Source organism: Dendropsophus ebraccatus, chromosome 12 (assembly GCF_027789765.1).
Source record: "Dendropsophus ebraccatus isolate aDenEbr1 chromosome 12, aDenEbr1.pat, whole genome shotgun sequence".
NCBI lineage: Eukaryota > Metazoa > Chordata > Amphibia > Anura > Hylidae > Dendropsophus > Dendropsophus ebraccatus.
In genome coordinates this window covers 62,054,987-62,081,026 of record NC_091465.1, presented here as the reverse complement: position 1 = coordinate 62,081,026, position 26,040 = coordinate 62,054,987, and the positions used below count along the sequence as shown (strand labels likewise).

General features: G+C 43.2%; 1 protein-coding gene across 4 annotated transcripts in view; it reads right to left on the bottom strand.

Annotated features, from left to right (window-relative positions):
• Positions 1–3,727: 3,727 nt before the first annotated feature.
• Positions 3,728–26,040, bottom strand: part of TTYH1 (tweety family member 1) — a 117,121-nt gene continuing 94,808 nt past the window's right edge. The window contains exons 7-14 of one of the 4 annotated variants that reach the window (XM_069947678.1): positions 24,947–25,022; positions 22,892–22,947; positions 22,318–22,410; positions 22,105–22,197; positions 20,596–20,738; positions 16,833–17,018; positions 12,066–12,144; positions 3,728–4,515 (exon numbers count right to left, since the gene is read on the bottom strand). In XM_069947678.1, coding sequence (XP_069803779.1) covers positions 4,411–4,515; positions 12,066–12,144; positions 16,833–17,018; positions 20,596–20,738; positions 22,105–22,197; positions 22,318–22,410; positions 22,892–22,947; positions 24,947–25,022 — 831 coding nt within the window. In that variant the 3' untranslated portion in view covers positions 3,728–4,410. The remainder of the gene's footprint in view (positions 4,516–12,065; positions 12,145–16,832; positions 17,019–20,595; positions 20,739–22,104; positions 22,198–22,317; positions 22,411–22,891; positions 22,948–24,946; positions 25,023–26,040) is intronic. The other 3 variants (XM_069947679.1, XM_069947680.1, XM_069947681.1) reach the window with 3 other exon arrangements.

Sequence of the window (26,040 nt, the reverse complement as noted above, 5' to 3'; positions counted from 1 at the left end):
CAGGGGTACACACATAGGCCTGGTTCAGAGGGACACATGGGGCAATAAAACCGGGTCTCCCGCCTTATACCATGTTTATGGCACACCCGGCACCTCTTTTGGGGGTATTTTTTTGGGAGGGTTTCAGGGACATGGTGAGGGAAGTGGCGCCCAGTGAGCAGCTCAACATTCTCAGACTGAAAGGCGTCTGCAGAAGGGGGTGCCTCAAACATCAGGTGCTCAACAACTTTCTCCTGATTGAGTGTTCCTTATTGTTTATAGAGCGCGTAGCTGTTGTATGTAGCCATCTGGATGAGGTAGATGGCTACCTTCTTGTACCAGGCCTTATTTTTTCGATTGACCAAATAGGGCTGTAAGACTTGGTCTGATAAATCCGCATCCCCAATGTGCACATTGTAATCCATCACACATAATGGTTTGAGTTTCTGTGTGATGGATCCCCTCTCTATGGCTGCCACTGTGGTACTCGTATGCACAGTAGTCAGCAAGATGACCTCCTTGTCACTCCATTTAACTGCCAGCAGCTGGTCAGTTGCAAATGAAAGTTACTGTCCCTTTGCCAATCGCCTAGACACCAGGTGCTGTGGGAGACCAGTCTTGTTCTTACGAACAGTCCCACAGGCACCTGTGTTGGCTTCATGGAGGGTATTATAAAGAGGGAACACCAGTTTAATAATTGTCTGTATAGACATGATACCCCTTTTGTAGGAAGGGCTCCGCAAGCTGCCAGACAATCTTTCCATTAATGCCAATTCCCTCTGGGCAGCCGGGGGGGTTGGGGTGGCGGTCCCTGCCCTCGGGCATTTCGGGCTCTTTTGGACAGAATATACTGTCGGAAGGATAGATGGCCCTTAAAACTCATAAGGGACTCGTCTACAGACAAGTTTAGAGAGGTGGTATAAAGGTTTAAAAAAGAATCCTGAAGAAGGGAAAGTAGGGGTCTCAGTTTGCATAGCCTATCATAGGCTGGGTCAATGGGAGAATTAGGGAATTATCTGTAAAGTGCATAAAGCGCATTATGGCCTCATAGCGTGTGAGTCATAACCACTGCCCGGACAAGACGTCTTGCTCTCAGACGAAAACTGTGCCTCTGAGGCAGTCTCTGTTTCACTGTCTGAGCTGCTAGAGCACATGAGATGATATGCCTGCTCTGTAGTATACACGTGGCGCCTAGCACAATCCATATTTATTTGGGGTAATTACAGGTAATCTGAGGGTGATTACAGGTAATATGGGGGTGTTTATGGGGTGTATTTAGCTAGTAACCAAAAAAGTATATCTGTTACTAGGAAATAAGATCACGGGTGATCTGGCGGTAAACCGCAACTAGTAACCAAAAAATATATCAGCTACTAGGAAATAAGATCACGGGTGATCTGGCGGTAAACCACAACAAGTAACCAAAAAATATATCAGTTACTAGAAAACAAGATCACGCGTGATCTGCCGGTAAACCTCAACTAGTAAACAAAAAATATATCAGTTATTTAGAAAAAAAGATCACAAGTGATATGGCGGTAAACCGCAGCTAGTAACCGCAATTAGAATTGCGAAATTACTAGAGAAAAAATCACAAGTGATATGGCGGTAAACCACAGCTAGTAACCGCAATTAGAATTGCAAAATTACTAGCAAAAAAATATATACAGTATATACAGCCTGGTAACATTGTCAGTGTTATATACAGTCTGGTTATATACAACATTGGCAGTTTTGTATACAGAACCTGGTTATATACAACATTGTCAGTGTAATATACAGCCTGGTTATATGCAACATTGGCAGTGTAATATACAGCCTGGTTATACTGTATGCAACATTGGCAGTGTAATATACAGCCTGGTTATATGCAACATTGGCAGTGTTATACAGTATACAGCTTGGTATACAACATTAACAGTTTTATACTGAGCCTGGTTATATACAACATTGGCAGTGTTATATACAGCATGGTTATATACAACATTGGCAGTGTTATATACAGCCTGGTTATGTATAACATTGGTAGTGTTATACCTTATCCATACTTGTGTCGTTTGGGGGCAGCCTTCCCCGCCTATGGTGCTGGCCGGGTTCTGGTGGGGCTTTTTGGGTCTGGTCCTGTGACATGGGGGTTGCAGGGACATTCCATGGCCCCCCTTCCCTGCATGTGCACGCTTTGCGGGGGTGGCGGTCACTGACCGACACGGTGTGGAGTTAGTGTAGGCACCCGTGTGAACCAGAGGACCTGCACGTTGGTACACGGGGCTATTATGGCTTGATCAAATCATATACAGACACTCTGGTGTTGATTTTTAATATAGGCCTAGCGGCATTAGTATCAGCCATAGATGGGATGTGCAGCCGTTCCTTTCTCCAGTCCGTGATTGGTAGTGTTATGCTGAGCCTGGTTATATACAACATTGACAGTGTTAGTGGAGGTCCTGTATACTTGTAGTATATAGTTGGTGGAGGTCCTGTATACCTGTAGTGTATAGTTCTGGGGTCCTGTATACCTGTAGTGTATAGTTTGGGGGTTCAGATTCCAGCTCCCTGTGAAAATGAACCAATCCTATTGGTTGCTAAGGCTTCCAACTGCCATTTCTAATTATATCACCTGTGTGTGCAGTGTGGCGATTTTCCCATTCATCTCTATGGGGCGCTCTTCCCCCTCCCCCTCCCCTCCTGTACATCTTGCAAGGACAGGACCTTCGCTCTTAACTTTCCAAGGCACCCAATGTATCTGCCTGCCAAATTTGGGGTCAAATGGTTCAGGCGTTTGGAAGTCTATACGGGATAGACAGACAGACAGACAGACTTTCATTTTTATGATATAGATGGGAGTCTCCCGAGACTCCACCGATAGGGAAGATAGGGTCGGGTGTGACAGAATTGAATACTTTTTGCTAGGCATGTTAGACCCATTTCCTTACTCCTTCTTGTGACACATATTGGTTTGAAAATCTTATTCACTGAGTGGGGCTCTGTTCATACTTGTGTTGCAATATCCATTTGGAATGAAAACCACAGCAGATTGTTCTGTTACAACTGTTAGATGGCAGACAATAGCGGCACCCAATTGCCCCTCATCAAATTATAGTAGGATCTGTAAGGCTTCATTGTGGTTTCTATTTTGATGCAATGTACAGAGAGATACATCCAAAAATCTAATGGAATTGCTTAAAGCACCTATCTATTTTAGATAAAAGTCATCTGAACCCACCAACTTTAGCAGGTTTAGTGTATGGCAACCTCTGGACTTTCCCTTGACAGGTGATGGGGAGAGAAAGGTCGGGCATGTTGGATTTTTACTCAGCTACTCTACTGGTAGACATAATCTTCTGCCAGTGAAGGCTTGCTCCTGCTCTCTTCATAGAGGACACATAAATGTTTAGCCATAAAAAACATTCATATGTACAGACTTGTAAGAAGAGATAACTGTTGACCAAGCAAATATGTAAGAATGTGTATGGGCACCTTTACCCTGTAGGTTTTCTACTGATAACTAACTGGGAGGACCATTCACTCTTAGTCAGTGTACTCCAACCTTGATCCCCGGAAGCCTTGGGTTTTCTTAGACCCTAGTCAGGAGTTCTTCTATGGTAACAATGCTGGGAACCACTCTTGTGCTAAATATTCCATAATATTTTAGTTGCCTCCTTTCCCCAACCTGGATAGTGACAATGATGGCCGTACCTTGTACATAAACCCTATGTACAGACAGATGAAGAATGAATTGTTTTGTAAATAATGTGTGTTTTCCCTTTTATTTCAAGTCAGTGTAAAATATGAGTTAGTGTTAAAATGTTCTAATTAAAAACAGATCCATCTGTGGAGGAAAGAGTTTTTCAGCAGCAATGTCCTTGGTCCTTAACTCTACAATTCACTCTATGTCCTCCTCAATTCCACATCACGCACACAGTATATAGACCCTGTGCCAGTCAGTGTCAGAATCACATGTCTCTATGTCCTCTTGTCTGGTTATCTGTGTATTAGATAGGAGGCCTTCTCTATTTTCTGACTTCATTCCTCCTGTTTCTCCTATAGGAGTGAACATCTCCACCACATAGGTTTTTCCATGTCCTTCAAAATCCTCCTGTACAGACTCCCCATGGTGCCCCCTTTGGAAGTCCATTGCAAGGTCCAATGCATGGTAAAAGAAATATGGGACAAGTCTTTCTGGGTAAAAAGAACATGAACCAATACAAAAAAATATAAAATTGAAGGCAGAGGGACAGTTCAGAGAAATTTACCCCAGCAACACAAGAGGGTAAGGGTTTAATACCAAGCAAGGGAAAGCTGAAGGGGTTTAGCACCCAAATCTCCTTGCCAAAAGAGGTTAAAGAGCAGCGAGGCTCAGTCTTTATTGTATCGTCTCTGTTAGTCATCTTTACAGCTTGGAGGGAAAGGGAGGATAGCAAAAGGAATCTTCTAAGACACAACTTCTGTTCGGCAGTAAGTAGCGTTCTCTTCTTGGGTTGCACTGATGAAGGATGTTCGCATGCTAGGAGAATACTGGCGGATTCCATGATGAACATGAAAGGGGAGAAAAAAAAGAACGATTATAGATCGTGCGGTCATCTCAATAACAGACATTAAAAAGTAAGAGTTCCCTTTGGTAGAGACCCATGAGATAAGAAAACTACCACCAAATGCTAGAAGAGAGGGTCATGGTGGTATCCATATATCGCCTATCTATCTGAAAGCCAGATACACTGGAGGAAAGGCTGGCCAGACGAGGAGAGGAAGGCAACCCGGGCTTTAAAAGGTCGGGTAACCTTCTCCATAACCTTCTCTCCTGGTGACAAGGTCTGGTTGTCAGCCAAGTATGTGCCAAGTATGTGCGACTGAAAATTCCAAGCTACAAGTTAGGCACATGGTTTCTTGAACCATTTACAGTACTGACTGTGGACAAAGTAATCTGGACCCCCAACGTAAGATCACCCTGGTCTTCCAGTCAAGGCTGGGGGTGTGAAGCTGTAGCCAGGGGAGACCCAACAGGATGGCCCAAGAGGAGCAGGACAAAATGTAGAGAGCAATCTCCTTAGTATGTAGCAAGAGAACCCAAAGTCTGGGACCATGTCCGCAACACATAAAAAGCAATGATAATCATATTAACTATGTGCAACAAGCAAGGATGAAACGTTCCCCATGAATGTGGGAGGACATCTGACTGCTCAACTGCGGTGGCATGGTGCTTAAGGCTGTGGAACGCAAACCCTTCTGGAACTCAACCTATATGTGTAGGCTGTGCATGCGCGAAGGATGACTTCAATTACGGAAGCACTCAACAGGGTATGGACTAGTCAGAGAAATTCCCACAATGGTAAAATTAACCAATAACGGATAGAGATAAATGGAATGTAGTATAATCAATGCAATCGATGTATGACAAGTGGGCAAATACATGAATGTATAAGGTCCCTTGATCGTGGCCAGTGATCACATACAAAGACACAGGTCAGGATGAAAATTAGGATAACTAAAGGCTCCACAATAACACATAGAAACCGCATCACACACTATGGATAGAGATCTATGCGTTTTGTTGCGATGACCAGGTCAGGTCCAGGCCTTACTGGTTCTGCAACTGTGTGTTCAGAGCGGCACCACCAACAGGGAATGTTGGTGAGAAGGGATAGAACATCAGTCTTCAAGTTCCTGGTCCGTGCTAATTGGTGGGTCCATCTTAACATTGTGGACATGTTGACATGATGTGGTTCCTATGCCTTATTGTGGAGCCTTTAATTATCCATTAGTTTTCATCATCACCTGTGTCTTTGTATGCGATCACTGCCCCCTATCAAAGGACCCTATACATTCATATATGTGCCATTCTGTTATGTATGTGCCAACTTGTCATGTATTAATACGTTTATACTACATTGCATTGATCTCTATCCATTGGTCAATTTTACCATTGTGGGTGTTCCTCTGACTAGTCCGTACCCTGTGGAGCACTTGTGAGATTGAAGTCATCCTTCGCGCATGCGCAGTCCTCACATACACCCACAGGTTGTGTTCCAGAAGGTCTTGCGGCGTTCCACAGCCTCACACACCACACTACCACAGTTGAGCAGTCAACTGTTCTCCCACTCGCATGGTGAGTGATTCAGTATTGCTCCTTGTATGTTGTTAATATGATTGTCATTGCTTTTTATGTATACACTTTACTTTTTACAATTTACTATATACTTGTCTATGGGGGAATATCCCCTTGTCACTTTTGTGTAACCACTACTGTTTACAATTACGCCACTCCCACTGCACCTTTTTTTGCACAGGTTAGATAGTTGCACATTTGCTGTGTTACATATACAGAATATACCCCTAAAGGGAATGTATGTTCATTAAGCTTAAAAAAACAAAAACACACTGCTGTGGTCAGAAACTTTGCTGTTTTTTGCACGTGGGATGTAGATAAACTTTTTTTCACAGTTTTTTTTCCTTATTTTTGGAGTGCTGCTGCATATTTGGACTTTTTGAGTGCAATAAACACCAGCACTTGTGTTAGCATGAGGCTATCAATTATCTATCTATCTATCTAGAGACAGGAGAGAAGCCGCACTTCTGAATCCAAGTGGCGGGTGCTTGTACAGAGTAAGTCCCTTGGCTAGGGATCCCAATAGATACAAAACGAAATTCCGCAGCACACCAGCATGAGGTGAAAAAAAGTTGAAATTTATTGCATGTGGCAAAAAATAACAGAGAGGATGCAACGTTTCTGCCTTCTCACAAGGCCGTTATCAAGCATGCTTGATAAGGGCCTTGTGAGAAGGCAGAAACGTTGCATCCTCTCTGTTATTTTTTGCCACATGCAATAAATTTCAACTTTTTTTCACCTCATGCTGGTGTGCTGCGGAATTTCGTTTTGTATCTATCTATCTATCTAATCTGTTTTTATGATCATCCTTCCATCTAATCTCTTTTTATGATTGTCTGATTGTCTCTCTATCTCTGTAATTGTATCCATGTGATTGTATAGTGTGACATCTACATGCACTGTGTGTTGTTGCATTATCTTCCAGTCCCCATAAAATATCTTATGTTCTTATGTTTTCTCAAGTATCTTATGTTTTGGTTGTATGAATCCCAGATCACATTCCGCCATCCGGGATTCTCTGCACGCAGTCCATCAGCTCTGCCTCTGCCTGTTGTTCTCCATTTGACCTTGTTGATACACAGCGCCTGTGTCCCTCCCATCTGTCACATTGCCAGCTCTGCTCATTATGTGCCGCCTGATACTGCTCTGCTAGATTGCATCTGAAGCACTTTACAATCTGTGCTCTCTGAGTGATTGACGGAATAAAACATGGAGGACAAACACTACAATATATCTTCAGTGTAATATCATAAGCTAACCTCTGCTTAAAACCCTAAATATCTGCCTAACAATTCATCCAACATTGGAAAAAATAGTTGTTGTTTTTTTTTTACCATAAACATTGGCACTTTGGTCCATGGTCTGTGTCTGATATTGCAGCCATTTTTTATGTGATAAGGATGAGCTGCAATACCAAGTATGGCCTAGGGACAAGAGTGGCGCTATTTCTAACAAATTGTCCCTGTTTATTGTAATCCTGGTTAAACCCAATATTCAGTTTCTGCCTTGACACATTCATGAGGGTCGAGGAAGCTGAGATAGCTGTTTGCTGGGGAATGACACAGGAAGATGATTTAGCTGTACCAGTCTATGGCGTGGAGAGAACAATGGAGGAGATTTATCAAACATGGTGTAAAGTGAAACTGGCTCAGTTGCCCCTAACAACCAATCAGATTCCACCTTTCTTTCCTCAGACTCTTTGGAAAATGAAAGGTGGAATCTGATTGGTTGCTAGGGGCAACTGAGCCAGTTTCACGTTACACCATGTTTGATAAATCTCCCCCAACGTATTCAGAAGGAATTTAATGGGAAATCACAATAAACCTCAGCAAATAGAACCATAGATCTCAGTTTCCTTTCAACTTGAGCTAGGAGGTGTAGAATATTAGTTTGAGGAAGGACTGTTTCTTCTTGAGGAGATTAGCAGCTGGGCCAGGCAATGCTTCATGCGAAAAATGTTATAAATATGTTCTCCTTCAGAAGGAGAAAGCTGACTCTCCAGTGCCACCTGGAGATGCAGGATTTTCTATAATTTTTTAGATTTCCAAAATATTGACATCATGATATTGATATCCTGAACTACAAGTCAATATTTTACTACAAACATGTTTTGCTTTATTGTTATATTTTACTCATGTATTCAGGTGAATATGATCCTTGTGTAAGATATGGCTGCCAGAGCAGGTGATTGGTCTAGTATTTAATCTCCCCAGGTTGTTGTGATGGGAGAAATTCAGTGGTGTCCATCAGTGACCAGGGACATGTAAGCTCTGTCAAATCTTCTCACTACCTACTATGATGGATCTGAAAATCTGCCTAAGGTTACAAACACACTTGGCGGGTCTGCAGCGAGTCTCCATGCTGCGTTTTTGCAGCGAGACTCGCTGCAGATCCCGGCCCTATACTTTTAATGGCAGACAAACACGCAGCAGGGATGTACATCCCTGCTGCGAGTTTGTTTGCAGCCCACCCCATTAACCCCCCGGCCGCGGGAGCTGATACTTCACCTGATCCCGGCTCCGGAGGTTCCCGATGTCTTCAGCAAGCCGGAGCGGGGACCAGGTGAAGTATATGCTCCAGCCAGCCGCCCGCAGCCCCGGCCACCCGATCGCCCCCCCGCAGCACCGATCGCACACACCCCCCCAATCGCCCCCCCGCAGCCCCGATCGCCCCCCCGCAGCACCGATCGCACGCCCCCCCCCCACCCGCAGCACCGATCGCACGCAGCCCCGGCTGCTCGATCGCCCACCTGCAGCCCCCATCGGGGGGGGGCGATCGGGCGGCTGGGGCTGCAGGGGGGCGTGCGAGCGATCGGTGCTGCGGGGGGGGGGGGGGCGATCGATGCTGCGGGGGGGCGATCGGGCGGCCGGGGCTGCGGGCGGCTGGCTGGAGCATATACTTCACCTGGTCCCCGCTCCGGCTTGCTGAAGACATCGGGAACCGCTGCTGCGTGTTTGTCTGCCATTAAAAGTATAGGGCCGGGATCTGCAGCGAGTCTCGCTGCAAAAACGCAGCATGGAGACTCGCTGCAGACCCGCCAAGTGTGTTTGTAACCTAAAGGGGTTTTCCCTGCAGATAAAGTTATCCTCTACTAGCTGATCATTGGGGCCCCCCATTATTTTAAGAGTCTCCCATTAAAATGGAGCTATATCTTGTGCATGTGCATTCATATCCCCCCCCCCAATTTGCATGCAAGACTAGAGAGTGGTACTATAGGGGGGGATATTTAAAATCAACTGGCATCAGAAAGTTCTATATATTTGTCATTTACTTCTATTGAAAAAAAAAAACCTCAAGTCTTCCAGTATTTATCAGCTGCTATATGCCCTGCAGGATGCAGAAAGTTTTTTCTATGGGGATTTGCTACACCTCTGGACAGTTCCTGACATGGACAGAGGTGGCAGCAGAGAGCACTGTGTAAGACTTAAAGAAAACTGCATTTCCCACAGACCATACAGCAGCTGATAAGTATTGGGAGACTGGAAGATCTTTAAGTAGAGGTAAATTACAAATCTATATAACCTTCTGACATCAGTTACATTGAAATAAATTTTCCCATCAGAGTACCCCTTTAACTATCCTAGTCCGTAGGTGGGTGATAAATGTCGGAGGTGGTCCAACAATTAAGACACCGAAATGATTATGCAAAAGACTGATCCTAAATGCTCCTGTTTAAATGGAGGGAGAGTCGAATGTACATATTTTACATTTAAAGTCTTTAGGACTGGCTATAGCTGAGTATATCACTTAGGCAGTATCTTAGGCTGTTCGGGGCTAGGGCTTATTTTCGGGGATACGTCTTATTTTCGGAGGAACACAGTATGCCCTTACACTGTAGCCCCACTTAATTCTGTAGTTAGCTGCCATGCTGTATGTCCCACTGTTGTTAGGCTCCTATACTGTATACCTCACTCTGCAGGTAGTCCTCATACTGTATACCACCCTCCCCCTCTGTAGTTGGCCGACGTACCCTCTATCTCTCATATTCAATGCCCCCTACTGTGCATCTTCTAACTACTCCTGCCTCCCTTGCAGCTTATGTTGAGCGGTTGGGGATGGAGCATAACAAGTCTGGCAGCTGGCGTTAACTAGGGCTTATATTTCAAGCTGATCCAAAAAGCCTGCAGAATTAAAGGGGTTGTCCAGCGAAAATCTTTTTCTTTCAAATCAACTGGTGTCAGATTTGTAATTTACTTCTATTAAAAAATCTTGTCTTCCCATACTTATCAGCTGCTGTATGTCATGCATGAAATGTTTTATTTTCACTCTGACACAGTGCTCTCTGCTGACATCTCTGGCCGAGACAGGAACTCTGTCTCAGTTTTCTATGAATCCCTATAGAAAACCTCTCCTGCTCTGGACAGTTCCTGTCTCAGCCAGAGATGTCAGCAGAGAGCACTGTCTCAGACTGAAAATAAAACAGCATCTAATAAGTATGGGAAGACGAGATTTTTTAATAGAAGTAAATTACAAATCTATGTAACTTTCTAACACCAGTTGATTTGAAAGAAAAAGATTTTCGCTGGACAACCCTTTTAAGCAAGGTCTTTTCAGGGTAGGTCTTATTTTTGGAGAAACACAGTAAAACCTGACTGTTGCTCCATTCAAGCAGAAGCACTCAGGACACCCATTTTCATGAACAGTAGTGATACTAGAGGTCATACCTAGAAATGAGTGAACCGGGTTCGGGTTTGAGCCGATCCGAACCCGAACGTTCGGCATTTGATTAGCTGGGGCTGCTGAACTTGGATAAAGCTCTAAGGTTGTCTGAAAAACATGGATACAGCCAATGACTATATCCACGTTTTCCACATAGCCTTAGGGCTTTATCCAACTTCAGCAGCCACCGCTAATCAAATGCTGAAAGTTCGGATTCGGATCGACTCATCTCTAGTCATACCCCCAATGATAAGACATTTATCACCTTGTTTTTAAAGGCTTAGGAAAACATGGATGCTTTCTTCCAGAAACAGCGCCACTCCTGTCCTCAGTTTGAGTTTGGGTTTTTGTAGCTCAGCTCCTTTGAAGTAAATAGATATGAATTGTAATACCAAACACAACCTGAGGTGCTGTTTTTGCAAGAAATGAACATTTTTAAAAGACTCTGCTGATCAGCAGAAACAGTCTTCTAATTCTGCTAAACAAATTCTTCCACTAGGAAAAGTTTACAAGATACAGAGTCAGGCTATGTTCACACAACGTAAGTTCTGTATTACTCACGGTCATTGTTGTACAACTGCAACAACGGCCGTGATTCATACAGAACTTAACATTGTGCTGCAGGCTGAGGGAATCCTGTCCGGAGTGTATACACATAGCACACGCTCCGGCCAGGATCGCTAGCAGCGCCGCAAATAACTCACATGTCAGTTCACACAATGGAGTGTGCGGCGGTGAATTGGGATGTGGGCGTGCACGGATGCGCCCGTATCCTGATTCAACAGAAGTGAAGATCTTTTCAGACACCGGCCGTTCTGTGGCCTGGCCGGTGTCTTACAAAGTGGGAACATGGCCTTATACAGATAATATATAGTAGTGGGCTTTTGTATCAGATTTTAATTATCTATAAAGTTTTACTATACTTTTTCTGGACTTACAGTCCTGCAATCTGCAAACGTGGTGGACAGCTACAAAATGTGTTACAACCATTAGGCTTCAGATAACTTCATCTATCTAGAATACTTCTGCTGCTATATGGATAACTCCTAGTTATTTAATTCCCCATTACATTCCCATAGCTACTTAAAGGGGTTATCCAGCGCTACAAAAACATGGCCACTTTCCCTCTCTCTTCTCTCCAGTTTGGGTGGGGTTTTGAAACTCAGTTCCATTGAAGTAAATGGAGCTTAATTGCAAACCACGCCTGAACTGGAGACAACAGTAGGGGGAGAAGTGGCCATGTTTTTGTAGCGCTGGATAACCCCTTTAAGGAGAGGACCTCTGTTGTAATAACCTAGAAAACTATTAAATTATCCCCACTTACCGAAGGGGGCGGGGACTGCCTGTCAATCAATGGGACATGTTCATATCGAGGATTGCCACTGAACAAACCGCTTTGATTCCTGCAAGTAGAACAAAGGGGAGACACAAAAGCTCATAACAAAACAGGAAAAGCATCCATTTATGAGAACAAGGACATCCTCCACTGCTTTCTAGGGTATGTCTATGTAATGTTGCCGTATCCTGCGCTCAGGTATCTTTATACCTGACTATAGGACATTTCTTTTTGCATAATGTGAAACCAGAAACTATATGTAAAGGATGAAAAGCTTTCCCGAAAAAGCTCCACAGCGCCACTCTCACACATGGGCTTTATGTTGCAGATCATTGTCATTTGTGTGAATGGAGTCAGTCTGCAATAACAAATATGACAAAAATAGATCTATTTCTGGAAAGTGACCTAACACAATTTCCAGTTTAGCCTTCACTTAAAGAGATATGGGAATTGTTCTATTTGTCTGACTGTCCTGGACTTCAGTGGTCAAATGGGCGTGAACATCACTTCAAAAAATTCTAAGCTCTGTCCCCTTATCCTCATATTCACTGCCTTTAGCCTTATATTTACACCCCTGAGCCTAGCATTCACTCCCCCGGGGGCTGAGTCACACCATGAGCCAGATTTACACCCCTTAACATCATACACCCACGGCCTAGCACCAATACTTATTAGACACCCCTCAGCTTCATATTCACACCCGATTCACACAGTCTTGGCGTCATATTCACACACCCTGAGCCTAAGGGTACTATTACACCGAGCGATAATCTGCCAAACCAGGCCAATTTGTCAGATTATTGCTCTGTGTAATAAAGACAACTATCAGCTAATGAAACAATCGTCGGCTGATCGTTGCCGTTTATTCCAACCAAGAAACCATTGTCCGCCGGGCGCACATGGCTATGTGCAAAAGCAATTGACGGTTGACGGCTGTGTACAAAAACCAACCTTATACCAACCTTCACGCTTCTGCCCTCTGCCCACAGCCGCCATTGGAACTTCAAAGCTGGTCTCTGAAATGACATGCCCCTTAGCCAATCACTGGCTCCGACGCTGTCCCATCTCGGCCAGTGATTGGCTCAGTGGCATGACACTTCACAGACCAGCTCAAAAGTGCCAGTGATGGCTACAGTGAGCGGACAGAAGCTAGAAGAACAATGGGAGCGTGGAAAGGTAAGGTATATACTTTGTTATTTACCATCTACAGCAAGGGCTGCACGGACATCGCTAAGGATATATATAGGCTCAGTAAACAAGGGCCGATCTAGGAGATCAGAGCTTGTTTACATTACTAATTCTAGCACTCACCCCCCCCCCCAGCCTAGCACTCACACCCCCTTAGCCTAGCACTCATACTACCCTTAGCCTAGCACTCCCACTCCCTTATAGCCTAGTACTCACACCCCCTTAGCCTAGCACTCACACCCCCTAGCCTAGCTGTAACACCCCCTTAGCCTAGCACTAGCACCCCCTTAGCCTTGCACTCACATGCCATTAGCCTAGCACTCACACCCCCTTAGCCCAGCACTCACACCCCTTTAGCCTAGCACTCACAACCCCTTAACCTTGTACTGACACCTCCTCAGCCTAGCACTCACACGCCCTTAGCCTAGCACTCACACCCCTTTAACCTAGCACTTACACGCCATTAGCCTGGCACTCACATCCCCTTAGCCTAGCACTCACACTCCTTTAGCCTAGCACTCACACTCCTTTAGCCTAGAACTCACACCCCTTTAGCCTAGAACTCGCACCCCCTTAATCTAGCACTCACAACCCCTTAGCCTAGAACTCACAACCCTTTAGCCTAGATCTCACACCCCTTAGCCTAGAACTCACACCCCCTTAGCCTAGCACTCACACGCCATTAGCCTAGCACTCACACGCCATTAGCCTAGCACTCACACGCCATTAGCCTAGAACTCACACGCCATTAGCCTAGCACTCACACCCCCTTAGCCTAGCACTCACACCTCTTTAGCCTAGAACTCACACCCCCTTAATCTAGCACTCACACCCCCTTAGCCTAGCACTTACACTCCTTTAGCCTAGCACTCACACCTCTTTAGCCTAGCACTCACACCTCTTTAGCCTAGCACTCACACCTCTTTAGCCTAGCACTCACACCTCTTTAGCCTAGCACTCACACCTCTTTAGCCTAGAACTCACACCCCCTTAACCTAGCACTCACACTTCCTTAGCCTAGCACTCACACCTCCTTAGCCTAGCACTCACACCCCTTAAGCCTAGAACTCACACCCCCTTAACCCCTTAAGGACGGGGCCCATTTTCGTTTTTGCGTTTTCGGTTTTTCCTCCTTGTGTTTAAAAGGTCATAGCACTTGCATTTTTCCACCTAGAAACCCACATGAGCCCTTATTTTTTGCGTCACTAATTGTACTTTGCAATTACAGGCTGAATTTTTGCATTAAGTACACTACAAAACCAGAAAAAATTCAAAGTGTGGTGAAATTGAAAAAAAAAAAACGCATTTCTTTTATTTGGGGGAACTGTGTTTTTACGCCATTCGCCCTGGGGTAAAACTGACTTGTTATGCATGTTCCTCAAGTCGTTACGATTAAAACGATATGTAACATGTATAACTTATATTGTATCTGATGGCCTATAAAAAATTCAAACCATTGTTAACAAATATACGTTCCTTAAAATCGCTCCATTCCCAGGCTTATAACGCTTTTATCCTTTGGTCTATGGGGCTGTGTCAGGTGTCATTTTTTGCGCCATGATGTGTTCTTTCTATCGGTACCTTGATTGCGCATATAAGACTTTTTGATCGCTTTTTATTACATTTTTTCTGGATTTGATGCGACCAAAAATGCGCAATTTTGCACTTTGGGATTTTTTGGCGCTGACGCCGTTTACCGTACGAGATCAGGAATGTGATTAATTAATAGTTCGGGCGATTACGCACGTGGCAATACCAAACATGTTTATTTATTTATTTATTTGTTTACTTTTATTTAAAACCTGGGAAAAGGGGGGTGATTCAGACTTTTATTGGGGTAGGGGGCTTTTTACTATAAACAACAATTTTTTTTTTTTTTTACACTTATACTAGAAGCCCCCCTGGGGCGATCAGACCTTGCCCGCTAATAGCGGCGGTCCCGGGCTACACGCGGCACCCGGGACCGCGGCGCTTCAAAGCTTTGAAGTGCTAATGAGGACATATGACGTACTGGTACGTCATATGTCCTTAAAAGGTTAACCTAGCATTCACACCCCCTTAGCCTAGCATTCACACCCCCTTAGCCTAGCATTCACACCCCCTTAGCCTAGCATTCACACCCCTTAAGTCTAGAACTCACACCCCCTTAACCTAGCATTCACGCTTCTTAAATAATGTTTACATCCATCTGTCTTTTCAGAAGAAGACGCAGACTGTTGACCTGATTGTCCAATAGTGAAATCCTGAAATGTTATAAGGGGGTGGGGGTGGGGCTGGGGGTTGAGCGTCATAATAAAAGCAGTCCTTGAGGGACACCTGAGGCTCAGGGCCGTATTTACCACTAGGCACCCGCGGTCCGGTGCCTAGTGCAGCACCTTGCAGGGGGACAGCACCAAGGAACAGGGGGTCAGAAAAAACCGAATTTTTTTGTTTTTATTTTTTTAGTTTCCCTCCTCCCCATCAGAATTGCCAGTAAATCTGGTGTCTTTTCCAGGGGGGTGTGGTATGGTGGTATTGGTTAGGTCTAGTATCGCCAATAGGTGCATGAAGATGGGGTGTCTTCAGGTTTAGTGCCTAGGGCAGCAGCAGTCGTTAATACAGCCCTGGTTGGGCAGTTGAAAACCAATCTTTTTGTCCTCAGGGATATTAAAGTGATGTTGTTATCTGAAGAAGCTATCCTGTATTTATAGGAAAAAAGCTGATCAGTGGGAGTCAATGTGCTGGGACCCCTAGAGAATGGGGACAAACGTGTTCCTGTAAAAGACAAAGCAGACCATGCATTGCCAGCACTACAATCCCTCTCTATTCGCTGACCTCTGCAATGTTTTGTGCCACCATGGAGCGCATGTGCTCTGTTTATTCTAGGGACATTGTTTATGTTCTCCAGACCAATGAAGGTCTCTGAGGTCGAATAGGGGATAACTTCTTCAGGTAGGAATATCCCTTTAAGTTACAAGCAAAGGACCCTGGCAGCAGCTTCCTCTCCTCTTCCCTTTGGGAACATTCATGTTTGGCCAAGCTGAGCATGCAGGTGTATAGGGGGGATTAGGAGTGGTAATTGGTGGAAAAATGCCTGTTTGTCTGATAGCTATCTTGTATGGCCAGCTTTAGCCTCTGCAGAGGATACTTTACGGGGTTGTCCAGGTTTAGAGAATCATAGCCACTTTCTTCTAGAAACAGCATCACTCCTGTCCTTAGTTTGGCTGTGGTTTTGCAGCTCAGTTCTACTGAAGAGAATAGAGCTGAATTGTAATGCCACACACAACCTGAGGACAAGGGTGGTGCTGTTTTTGCAATAAAGTAGCTGTGTTTCTCATAGTCCTGAATAACCCACTTAAGTCTGACCACTATAGGCCGGAGGGATGTTTCTGTCTCAATAAGGAAATAATTCCTCCAGTCATCCGCAGTGTGCTAACATGTAGTGCAGAGCACAGCAGCATTACACTGCAGCTCTCTCTGAAGGCATAATATAGAAAGATTTTTATTGGCCTAATAGGGTTAATGGCTTTTTTTAAGGAAAAAAAAAAGCCCCCATGTGGCTGCCGGCCTGTGTCTGCGGCTACTCACATGTACTGTGAGACGGGGGCGTTGGAAATAGGCGGGGCCGAGACCCGCAGGCTGTTGTGGCTGCCGCAGCTACTGCTGTAACTATAGAAACTGGGCAGGTGAGGTCTGCCTGCCGTGCGCAGCATCTCTCTACGTGCCTGGGGGTTAAAAGGGTCGTCCTCGTCCATATCATCATAATCCAGGTCCCTGGAACAAAGAAGAAACAGATTCCTATTAATATATATATATATATATATATATATATATATATATATATATGTATACAACCAAATATCACACATAGCTCTAGGCTATGTGACGGCGTATGGCAGCATAGCCTAACCTGACCTATCTCCTTTAGACACGTCCATTGCATCTCATATACAATGTTACATCCTCTCTATATACACCATATACACCATACAAAAGTCATTTTATAGATACACAGATTCCATTTGTCTATCTATGTACATTGCTTTGGTCCCTGCATCTGTGAACAATGTTAGTTAGATCAGAATATAGGTCATTGTATAGGATTGCTTTCCCTACTAGCCATTTTTGTGAGCAATGGTCGTGCCGCAAGATCCTCTATATGCAAATTATTATACATCATTATATAGTGTATATACTAGAGCTGTGCTTCAATATATAAACATTTTACCTCCCTGCACTTCATGATCACTCATTCATTTTATAGGCTTGTCCATGAGAAGTAACAGATGGATATACAAATGATATACTTCTTCATGTTCATGATGACTGATTCAGTCCAAAAATTATTCAGTCCAAAAGTGTTGGTAACAAAGACAAGACCTATTGTACTCAGCTAGTGGTTACATATTTTACACGCATAAAGGGGTTGTCAAGGCTTAGAGAAACATGGCCGCTTTGTTCCAGAAACAGCATCACTCCTATCCTCAGTTTGACTTTGGTTCCATTCAAGTGAATAGAGCTGAATTGTAATACCACACACAACCCGAGGACAGGGGTGATGCTGTTTTTAGAAGAAATCAACTATGTGTTTCTAATCCTGGATAACCCCTTTAGGATACGTTCATACGTACCAGACCCGCAGCAGATTTTCTGCTTCGGATCCGCAGCAGATTTCTTCTAAATAACTGAACACAGCATCAAATCTGCACCATCAAATCTGCTGCAGATCTGTGGATCCTGTACGTGTGAACGCACCCTTAAAGAGAGTGTACAATCTGACCTTACTTTACACATGATCCTCACCTCCCTCGCTTCCCATCCATCCCTGGAATCCCGGATTTCTGCTCTCTGCAGCACAGAACTTCTGGACTGTAGACAATACATCACAGGCCCGCTCAGCCAACCAGGGGCTGAAGCAGGACACACCACTGTGACTACTGATTGGCTGAGAGGGTCAGTGACATATCGCCTACAGACCTGGAAGTGCTGTGCTCCAGACACCAGAGCTCCAGTATTTTGGGGTCAGGGCAGAGTGAGAGAGGTAAGAGAGTATTTTAACCTTCACCTCCCTGAGCATCATATGCAGCCTTCCTGCATATTAGGCCATCATCACTATTAGATCAGCAGAGGGCCGAGTCCTGGCATTCCCACTGATCATATGCTAAAGAGGCCATGGCGCTAGTGTGAGCACTGTGGCCTAGTCAATGTTTATGTAACTCACCCCCGCATTGCTGTACTCTATGTAATGTCAGTACAACGAATGGCAGTGTTGCCTCATTAGTGGAGGTTGACAATACTAAAAGTACAGCAATGCATGGAAGAGCAGAAGTGAGCACTGAAGAGGCTGTAGCGCTGGCATGAGCGCCATGATTCATCCAAACAGCTTATCTGCTGATCTAATATATGTGGCTTTTCCTCAATACAATCCATCAACTTTAGATGGCTATCCAAACCTCTCTGTACAGATCTTGTACTTTAATAATAGGCTATAATTGTTAGTTCTGGATATGAAGAATTAATGCTTTTTTGGACAGTATCGGTCAGCTCTCTGACATGGCTGTTTTAAAGGGCCATTTGAAAAAAACGTTTACAGACCCCAGGGACATGTTAAGAGTTTTGATTGGTCAGTGGGGGTGTTGATATCCCCACTAGAGATGAGCGAATCGGGTTCGAGTCGATCTGAACCCGAACGTTCGGTATTTGATTAGCGGTGGCTGCTGAACTTGGATAAAGCTCTAAGGTTGTCTGGAAAACGTGGATGCAGCCAATGACTATATCCATGTTTTCCACATAGCCTTAGGGCTTTATCCAGCTTCAGCAGCCACCGCTAATCAAATGCCGAAAGTTCGGGTTCGGATCGACTCGAGCATGCTGGAGGTTCGCTCATCTCTAACCCCCACCAGTCTCATGAACTAGTGAGAAGAAGTGTGCACTAAGCTGCTCGCTTCTCCTCAGTCATTCTAGTGATCATCCAAACCCCCAATGAAGACCACAGAGCAGACAGTTTACAACAGAAGCAAAGCCTGAAAGATCACAGCAAGGTAATAAAAGAAATGCCAGGAATGGATTTGAAAGGAGGATAGATCTTTCTTTCCTTTATGACCTGTTCTCTGTTTATAGTCTGTCCCTGGCTTTGGCTTTAAAGATCTATCAGATAAATTTCTCTGTGTAAGGGTCCATTTACACAGAAAGATTATCTGACAGATTATCTGCCAAAGATTTGAAGCCAAAGCCAGGAACAGACTATAAACAGGAAACAGGTCATAAAGGAAAGCCTGAGATTCCTCCTCTTTTCAAATCCATTCCTGGCTTTGGCTTCAAATCTTTGGCAGAAAATCTGTCAGATAATCTTTCTGTGTAAATGGGCCCTTAATGCACCATTAGTTTAAAATAGGTTTCAGTGTCAGAGAACCACTTTTAGGTGTTAGCAACCTAGCCTTATTATATGTCCTAGCATCATACCAGCTAGGGGAATGGTGACACCCAGTCATTTAATTTTACATATTTCTAGTGGGAACAGTGGGGCGGCACAACACAGACTAGCCTTAGAATTGTCGATTTGGGGAGACTATTACTACTACTAGCAGTCACTAAACCAGACATGACAGGATAGCAGACAGGTCCTCTTTAAAGGCGAAGTCAGGGGTTGGCCTTTTTTTTCAAAAGAGTCGGAGAGGAGGTGGCTGAACATAACAACATGCCCTACCTCCCCGGCTCCAGCGCTGGGGTCCGCTGTCCTCCTTTCCAGTTCTTAGTCCCCCGGCCGATTCCTTGACTGAGCGAGGACCCAGGTCATGCATGTAAGACCCGCTCAGCCAGTCAGCAGCCGCATGTTGTAATGTAGGTGTATGTTGTTATGTTCAGCCACCTCCTCCCTGGCTATTTTGAAAAAACAAACAAAAACAAAAAAAAAGACAACCCCGAACTTCTTCTTTAATGGTCGGTGATTCCAATAATTTAGCAATTACTTTAAAGGAAGCATCTTTTCTGTATCCAAGAAGATGTCTATCGTATCATGTGTTATAAAATATCACTGAATAGAGCCAAATAACAGAAAAATACTACAATTCAAGGATCCTGTGTGACCTTGGTTTGTCTTATAATGCTCTACATATGCGTAAAACTACATTGCCATTCATCCTTTAATCTAATAATCCCAGTCTGCATTAATAAAGCAATCTGGGAGATGACTGCACTTTCATTTATTAGATAAAGAATGTCTGGGTAATGGCAGTCAGTCATGGTAGAATACGTGGCAGTGCTAACCACACCAACCATGAATCAAGAAGGATGGCAGTATCACAAATTAAGGATGTAATGAAAGTTAGGCAACTCCCGGGGTGCTACGTACCTGTTCTGAAACCGTTTCCATGCACGGGGAAGACTGCATACAGCGGCAGTAAAAGAAAGAGCCGAAAGGAAGGAGAACAGTAAAAGAAATAGGATTCCTTCCATGCCATCATAACAGAGTCCTTTGAGGGCGTCCACATAGTCCTGAATTAAAAGTCAGAAGTTCATCACACAGGCATATACTGTAATAGTATGTTAACATTAATATTGTTGCTACATCTTCATCAAAATTATACATACATATTCAAAATTATTTCACATCCAGTAAATCTTATGGCAGTACATCTGTCATATATTTACTTAAAAGGATTGTACAGGGTTAGAAAAAAAAAAAAAAAAAACAATACTGCTTTCCAGAATTGGCACCACACATAACTATTCAGTCCAACGACATTAAACACATTCTATAAATTAAGGTACAAAACACTTCTTGGTGATAAAAATGGCCACAGCTTTATTTAAATCACTGAACCAAAACAATCACAGGAGTCAGATGCAGTGCTAAGCCACTGGGATTTACGAACACTGTGAGATCCTCAGCTGTCTGACATACAGCACCTGGCATGATAGCAACAAAGGGGTGGGATGTTCTGGCTTGCCATTCTAGCAAAGTCAGTACACTTTAAGGGCACCAATGATTCTCACTCCTGTGCCTTACCGTGTCAGCTCCTGGATATTACCATTATGACATCCTCAAAGTAATACTGTCACACCCTTACTCTCTGTGTAGTTCTTCACACCATCCACAAGCCTAGATGCTGCACATTCAATGTATAACTCTATAACACTATAAAAAGTACACTATAAGAGGTACACAATATCACTTTAAGGCTGGTAACTTCCAATGCTCAGCCTGTGCACCACCATGAGCATTAGCATTCTCTGTTAGTTGAAATGAGTACACCATAACTTGACTACAACTTCCCCCTTACTCCTGAACCACAAAACCAAAGCTGTGGAAGTATATTTACTTTTTTATTTACACATTTTTGCATAGTTAAATCAATGCAATGAATGTATAACTTAAAACTGCCAGTCCAAGTAAGAACTATGACAATTGTGCTAAACAAAGCTACTGTTTGACTCATCCTCCAACACTTAAGAGAGGAAAAACCCTCTGTGGAGGAAACCTCTAGGGAGTCATGGCAGAAAGATTGCCCTTCCCTTAAGCTTTAGAGGGTTAATGCAAAGTTGTAACTCATTAAATGACAACAAAGTTAATATTGGCATTGTAAATCTGGCACTGTATACAGACAAATGAGATTTACAATAATACATGCATCATTGCACATAGAAAAGATAAAACAGTTGTAGAATAAAGATTAAAAAAGGAAGGGCTTGGGTTGGGGATGTCTTGCTCTAGATATTCTTGTAGGAGAGAGAGGAAGGAAGAGAAAAGAGAATAACTTACTATTCTGAAACCCCACCTTCGTCATAGTAATAAACTAGGCACACATATAGTTACATAGAGTTACCCAGAATTACACAGCTACTTTCTGAGTTTTCTTACCTTATGGAGCCCCCGACAGTTTAACAGAGCTACTAGATGGTGAAAGTTCCCCTCTGTTGTATTGAGCATGGCTTGGACCACTAGTAAGTGTCTCTGGAATGTAAAGAGATGAAGTAATGAGGAGATGACATTACATAATGTAGTAGATGAAAACTACAGTTCTCATTAGTTTATTCCATCTTAAGACAGCGTTCTTAACCAGTACCATCTTACCTCTGCTGCTGGAAATTGTGGTATTGCTTCCCTTTCCAATCCATGAAGTTGAGGATGGATGTTGGAGAGAGCTCTCTGTGACATGGTCAGCCTCTGTATACAACAATGAGTGTAATGGGTGTATAAAGATGTACAAAGCATACATTCTGGTTAGATAACTTTCTTTTGCAAGGCTATTAAACCAATAGCACCAAAATGTTACATCACAGGCAACAATAAGCAGTATAGAGGCACATGCTATGACTTTGGCTGTGCATGTCATATGGTGCTTCTGTACTACATCATAAGCTAGAAGCTTTGGCTGTCCAGACATGATGGGAATTGTAATTTTGCAACAGTTGGGGGTTCCTGCTGTCTTCCTTTCCTACCTAAGCTGTTTTACTAAACATTGTGTAGAATTCTGTAGCTGCCCCCTACCCTCATTTTAATAGTAATTTTTAATAGTTTATACTAAAATGTTTATTCAGTAAATTTGGAATAGTCTAAGCATTTACAGAGCATCAGTATATACAAAAAGGGGAACTACAGACTGCTGTTAAGTAAGTTCATGTGCATGAATGACAGATAACTGTACCTGGCGGAAGGGGTTTGTGACTTCCTGGTTACAGGAGATGTAATACTGTAAAATATCTGAAATAAACAGAATTGTAGGAGTTAGGAAATTTTGAGGAGTAGAGGTGGTGGAACTGATCTGATGAGTTTTAGACTTCTTCTTCCCTATCCCTATAGAGTACAAGTCAAAGCGAACAGTGTGCTGATACAACATACTATACAGAACTGCATAGGTCCAGACAAAATGTGCCTTTATACATCCAAAAACACAAATTGGCCGAATTAACCTTGACAGTTATCTCTTATTATCTGTTGTGAGTCAGGAGGTCCCAGTACAACTTTGTCAACTGGGCTTGGTCGATTTTAGAATAAAGTGCATGGGCACCTTAACACCTCATAAGTATTGAAAATATCCTCCATTGTACAAAAAGATTCAGTAGAGGCTGCCGCACAAAAATATTTGATTGGTCACTCACTAAAATGATGGCGTAGAAGTACTTGGCTCTCTTCACTGCAGGAGACACAGTTTAAAGAACAAACACTCAAATGAGCACTTCTACCCCATGATCACAGTGCCATTTTACACAAAATGCATTCATTTAACATTTTTATTATTTTAATATTACTCTTTAAGGCTATGTTCACATTATGTGAACACCCGGCTGTTCCGTGACCCCAGCTGGGTCACGGAACAGCCGGTCTCAGCCTTGATAATCCCGGCCGGTACTTAAGTATTGGCCGGGCGATCTTTCCGGCCGTAGAGCTCTGATGCGGGCGCATCAGCACGCGCCTGCATCAGAGCTTCCCATAGCCCACAGTGAAGCAAGCGGCCGGAGCCGCTCGCCTCACTGTGTGAACTGACAGGTCTTTCTGCGCCCGGAATTCACTGAATTCCGGCCGCAGAAAACTGACATGTCAGTTTTTTTCCGGCGGCGTATGGGATCCCGGGCCGGAGCGTACACACATCGTATACGCTCCGGCCCGGGATCCCATACGCCGCCGGAAAAATCTTATCTTATTGCAAATAAAGCTATGTTCAACTCCTCAAAACTAGGGCCGTAGTTCTGCGGCAAGTACTACGGCCGTGGTTTTACGTAGTGTGAACATAGCCTAAAGTTTATAGGGACCTGTGCATTGATTTTCCTATTGTTCATTTGTTTCCTGAATTCTACTTCTCATAGAAAGGTCAGTGTTACAGACAGCAGTAGGGAGGGGTTACACACCAGCTCATATAGTAGAAGGGGGGAGAGAAACCTTGGAGGACAGCTCGCACAGGCTGGAGAAAGAGAGGAAAGCACAAAAAGATATGGTACTGTAGCTTGCAGTGAAGAATATCGATTGTGTACAAGCATAGAGACAAAAGAAAGCTCACAAAGCAAATTGCAGAGGCTGTAGAAGCAAAAGTAAGAATTTGTTTTATAGAGGCCTACAAATATATATTTTTTTTGCACCATAATAAGCAAAAAGAAAAACTGCCTTTCAAAGGTGTCAATAAATGAAAGTGGCTTTAGCCACTTCATACACAACAGCTGAAAGAATAATCTACTGATCCACCACAAACAATCACCCAATCACCTCTTCTTTTCCCCTATTCTTCTTTTTCCCTATTCCACTCATGTGTTACATTTGTCACAGTTTAAAAAATCCTTTTATATATATATATATATATATATATATATATACCCCATTTGTAAACCATCTGCTGCTATTTCCACTACATTGAATTCTGGCAGCCCCCATCCGGATGTAAATTTGTGTTTTGGCTACATGCAATAAAACTGAAACAATATCCCATTCATGTCTCATGTCCTTCCTGGGATGATCTCTGGCTCGCTGTAATGTTTTTGTGTTACTTGACAACAAAAGAGTATGGCAGTTCATACACAAGAAACCAACAATGCAACTTTACAATCCACTCAGCTCTATACATTGTATAATAGGGTCAGATCAGGATCTTGTTTAGCATCAAAGCTATGAGGACACAGAAGAATAAAAAGACATACTGGGAATATAATAGCTGGATGAACATGAAACAATGGTCATTGTGCAGTCATAAATGTTTAGATCTTTGTCTTACCTGGACTGATATTTGTAACCACTTGGGTTTGATTTAACACATATGCGTCTGGATCAGAGCAAAAGTCACTCAGCCCCTGTGCAGTAAGAGAAGGAAATCCAATGTTCAAAAATATTTGCAATTTGATTAAAATGTATACTTTAATGGAATTTACTTCCATTAAAAAAATCTAAAGTCATCCAGTACTTATCAGTTGCTGTATGTCCTGCAAAAAGTGATGGAGTCTTTCCATTCTAAAGAGCAGGAGAGGTTTTCTATGGGGATTTTCTACTGCTCTGGACAGTTCCTGACGTCAGAGAGCACTGTGTCAAACTTGAAAGAATATACCGCTTACTGCAGGACATACAGCAGCTGATAAGTACTAGAAGACTGGAGTTTTTTAATAGAAGTAAAGTACAAATCTGGCCCTTACTAACTCCAGTTGAATTGAAAGAAAGAAAAAATCACAGAATCCCCTTTAATTCTGACCTCTGTATCAAATATGGTTGACTAGAGGAGAACCCCTAATGCAATATAATCATTATGGGCCTATTTGTTTTACACCAATGGATGTTCAATAAACGGAAACAATTGGCATTGCTGCGTATATACATAATGACCAAAAATACAACACACATGATATTTTTTTTAAAAAAAAACAGCCAAAAAATAGCAGATTCTGTCCCTGTCCGCTGTTTTTGCTTAAAAATCGACAAAACGGCTGAACATAACATAACAATGGAATCTTTGAAAAATAAAAGGTGGAATCTGATTGGTTGCCAGGGGCAACTGAGCCAGTTTACTTTACACCATGTTTGATTAATCTCCCCTAATGTGTGAATATGGTATAAAAGAAATAAAGTAAAATTTTTGGCATAATTTTTTTTTTTTCAGCACATTGGCACAGATGTACTAGAACAAGCTTGAGGCTATGTTATCACTTCAGGAACATCGCAGTAAATGGCAGCTGCCTCGTAATATAGAATATGATCATTGTTTGTGGCCATCTATATAATGAGAGGGCCGCTTTTGCCTGATATGTTCCCAAAGAGGGAACATAGCCTTAAAGAGTCACTGTCGTACATATATATATATATATATATATATATATATAT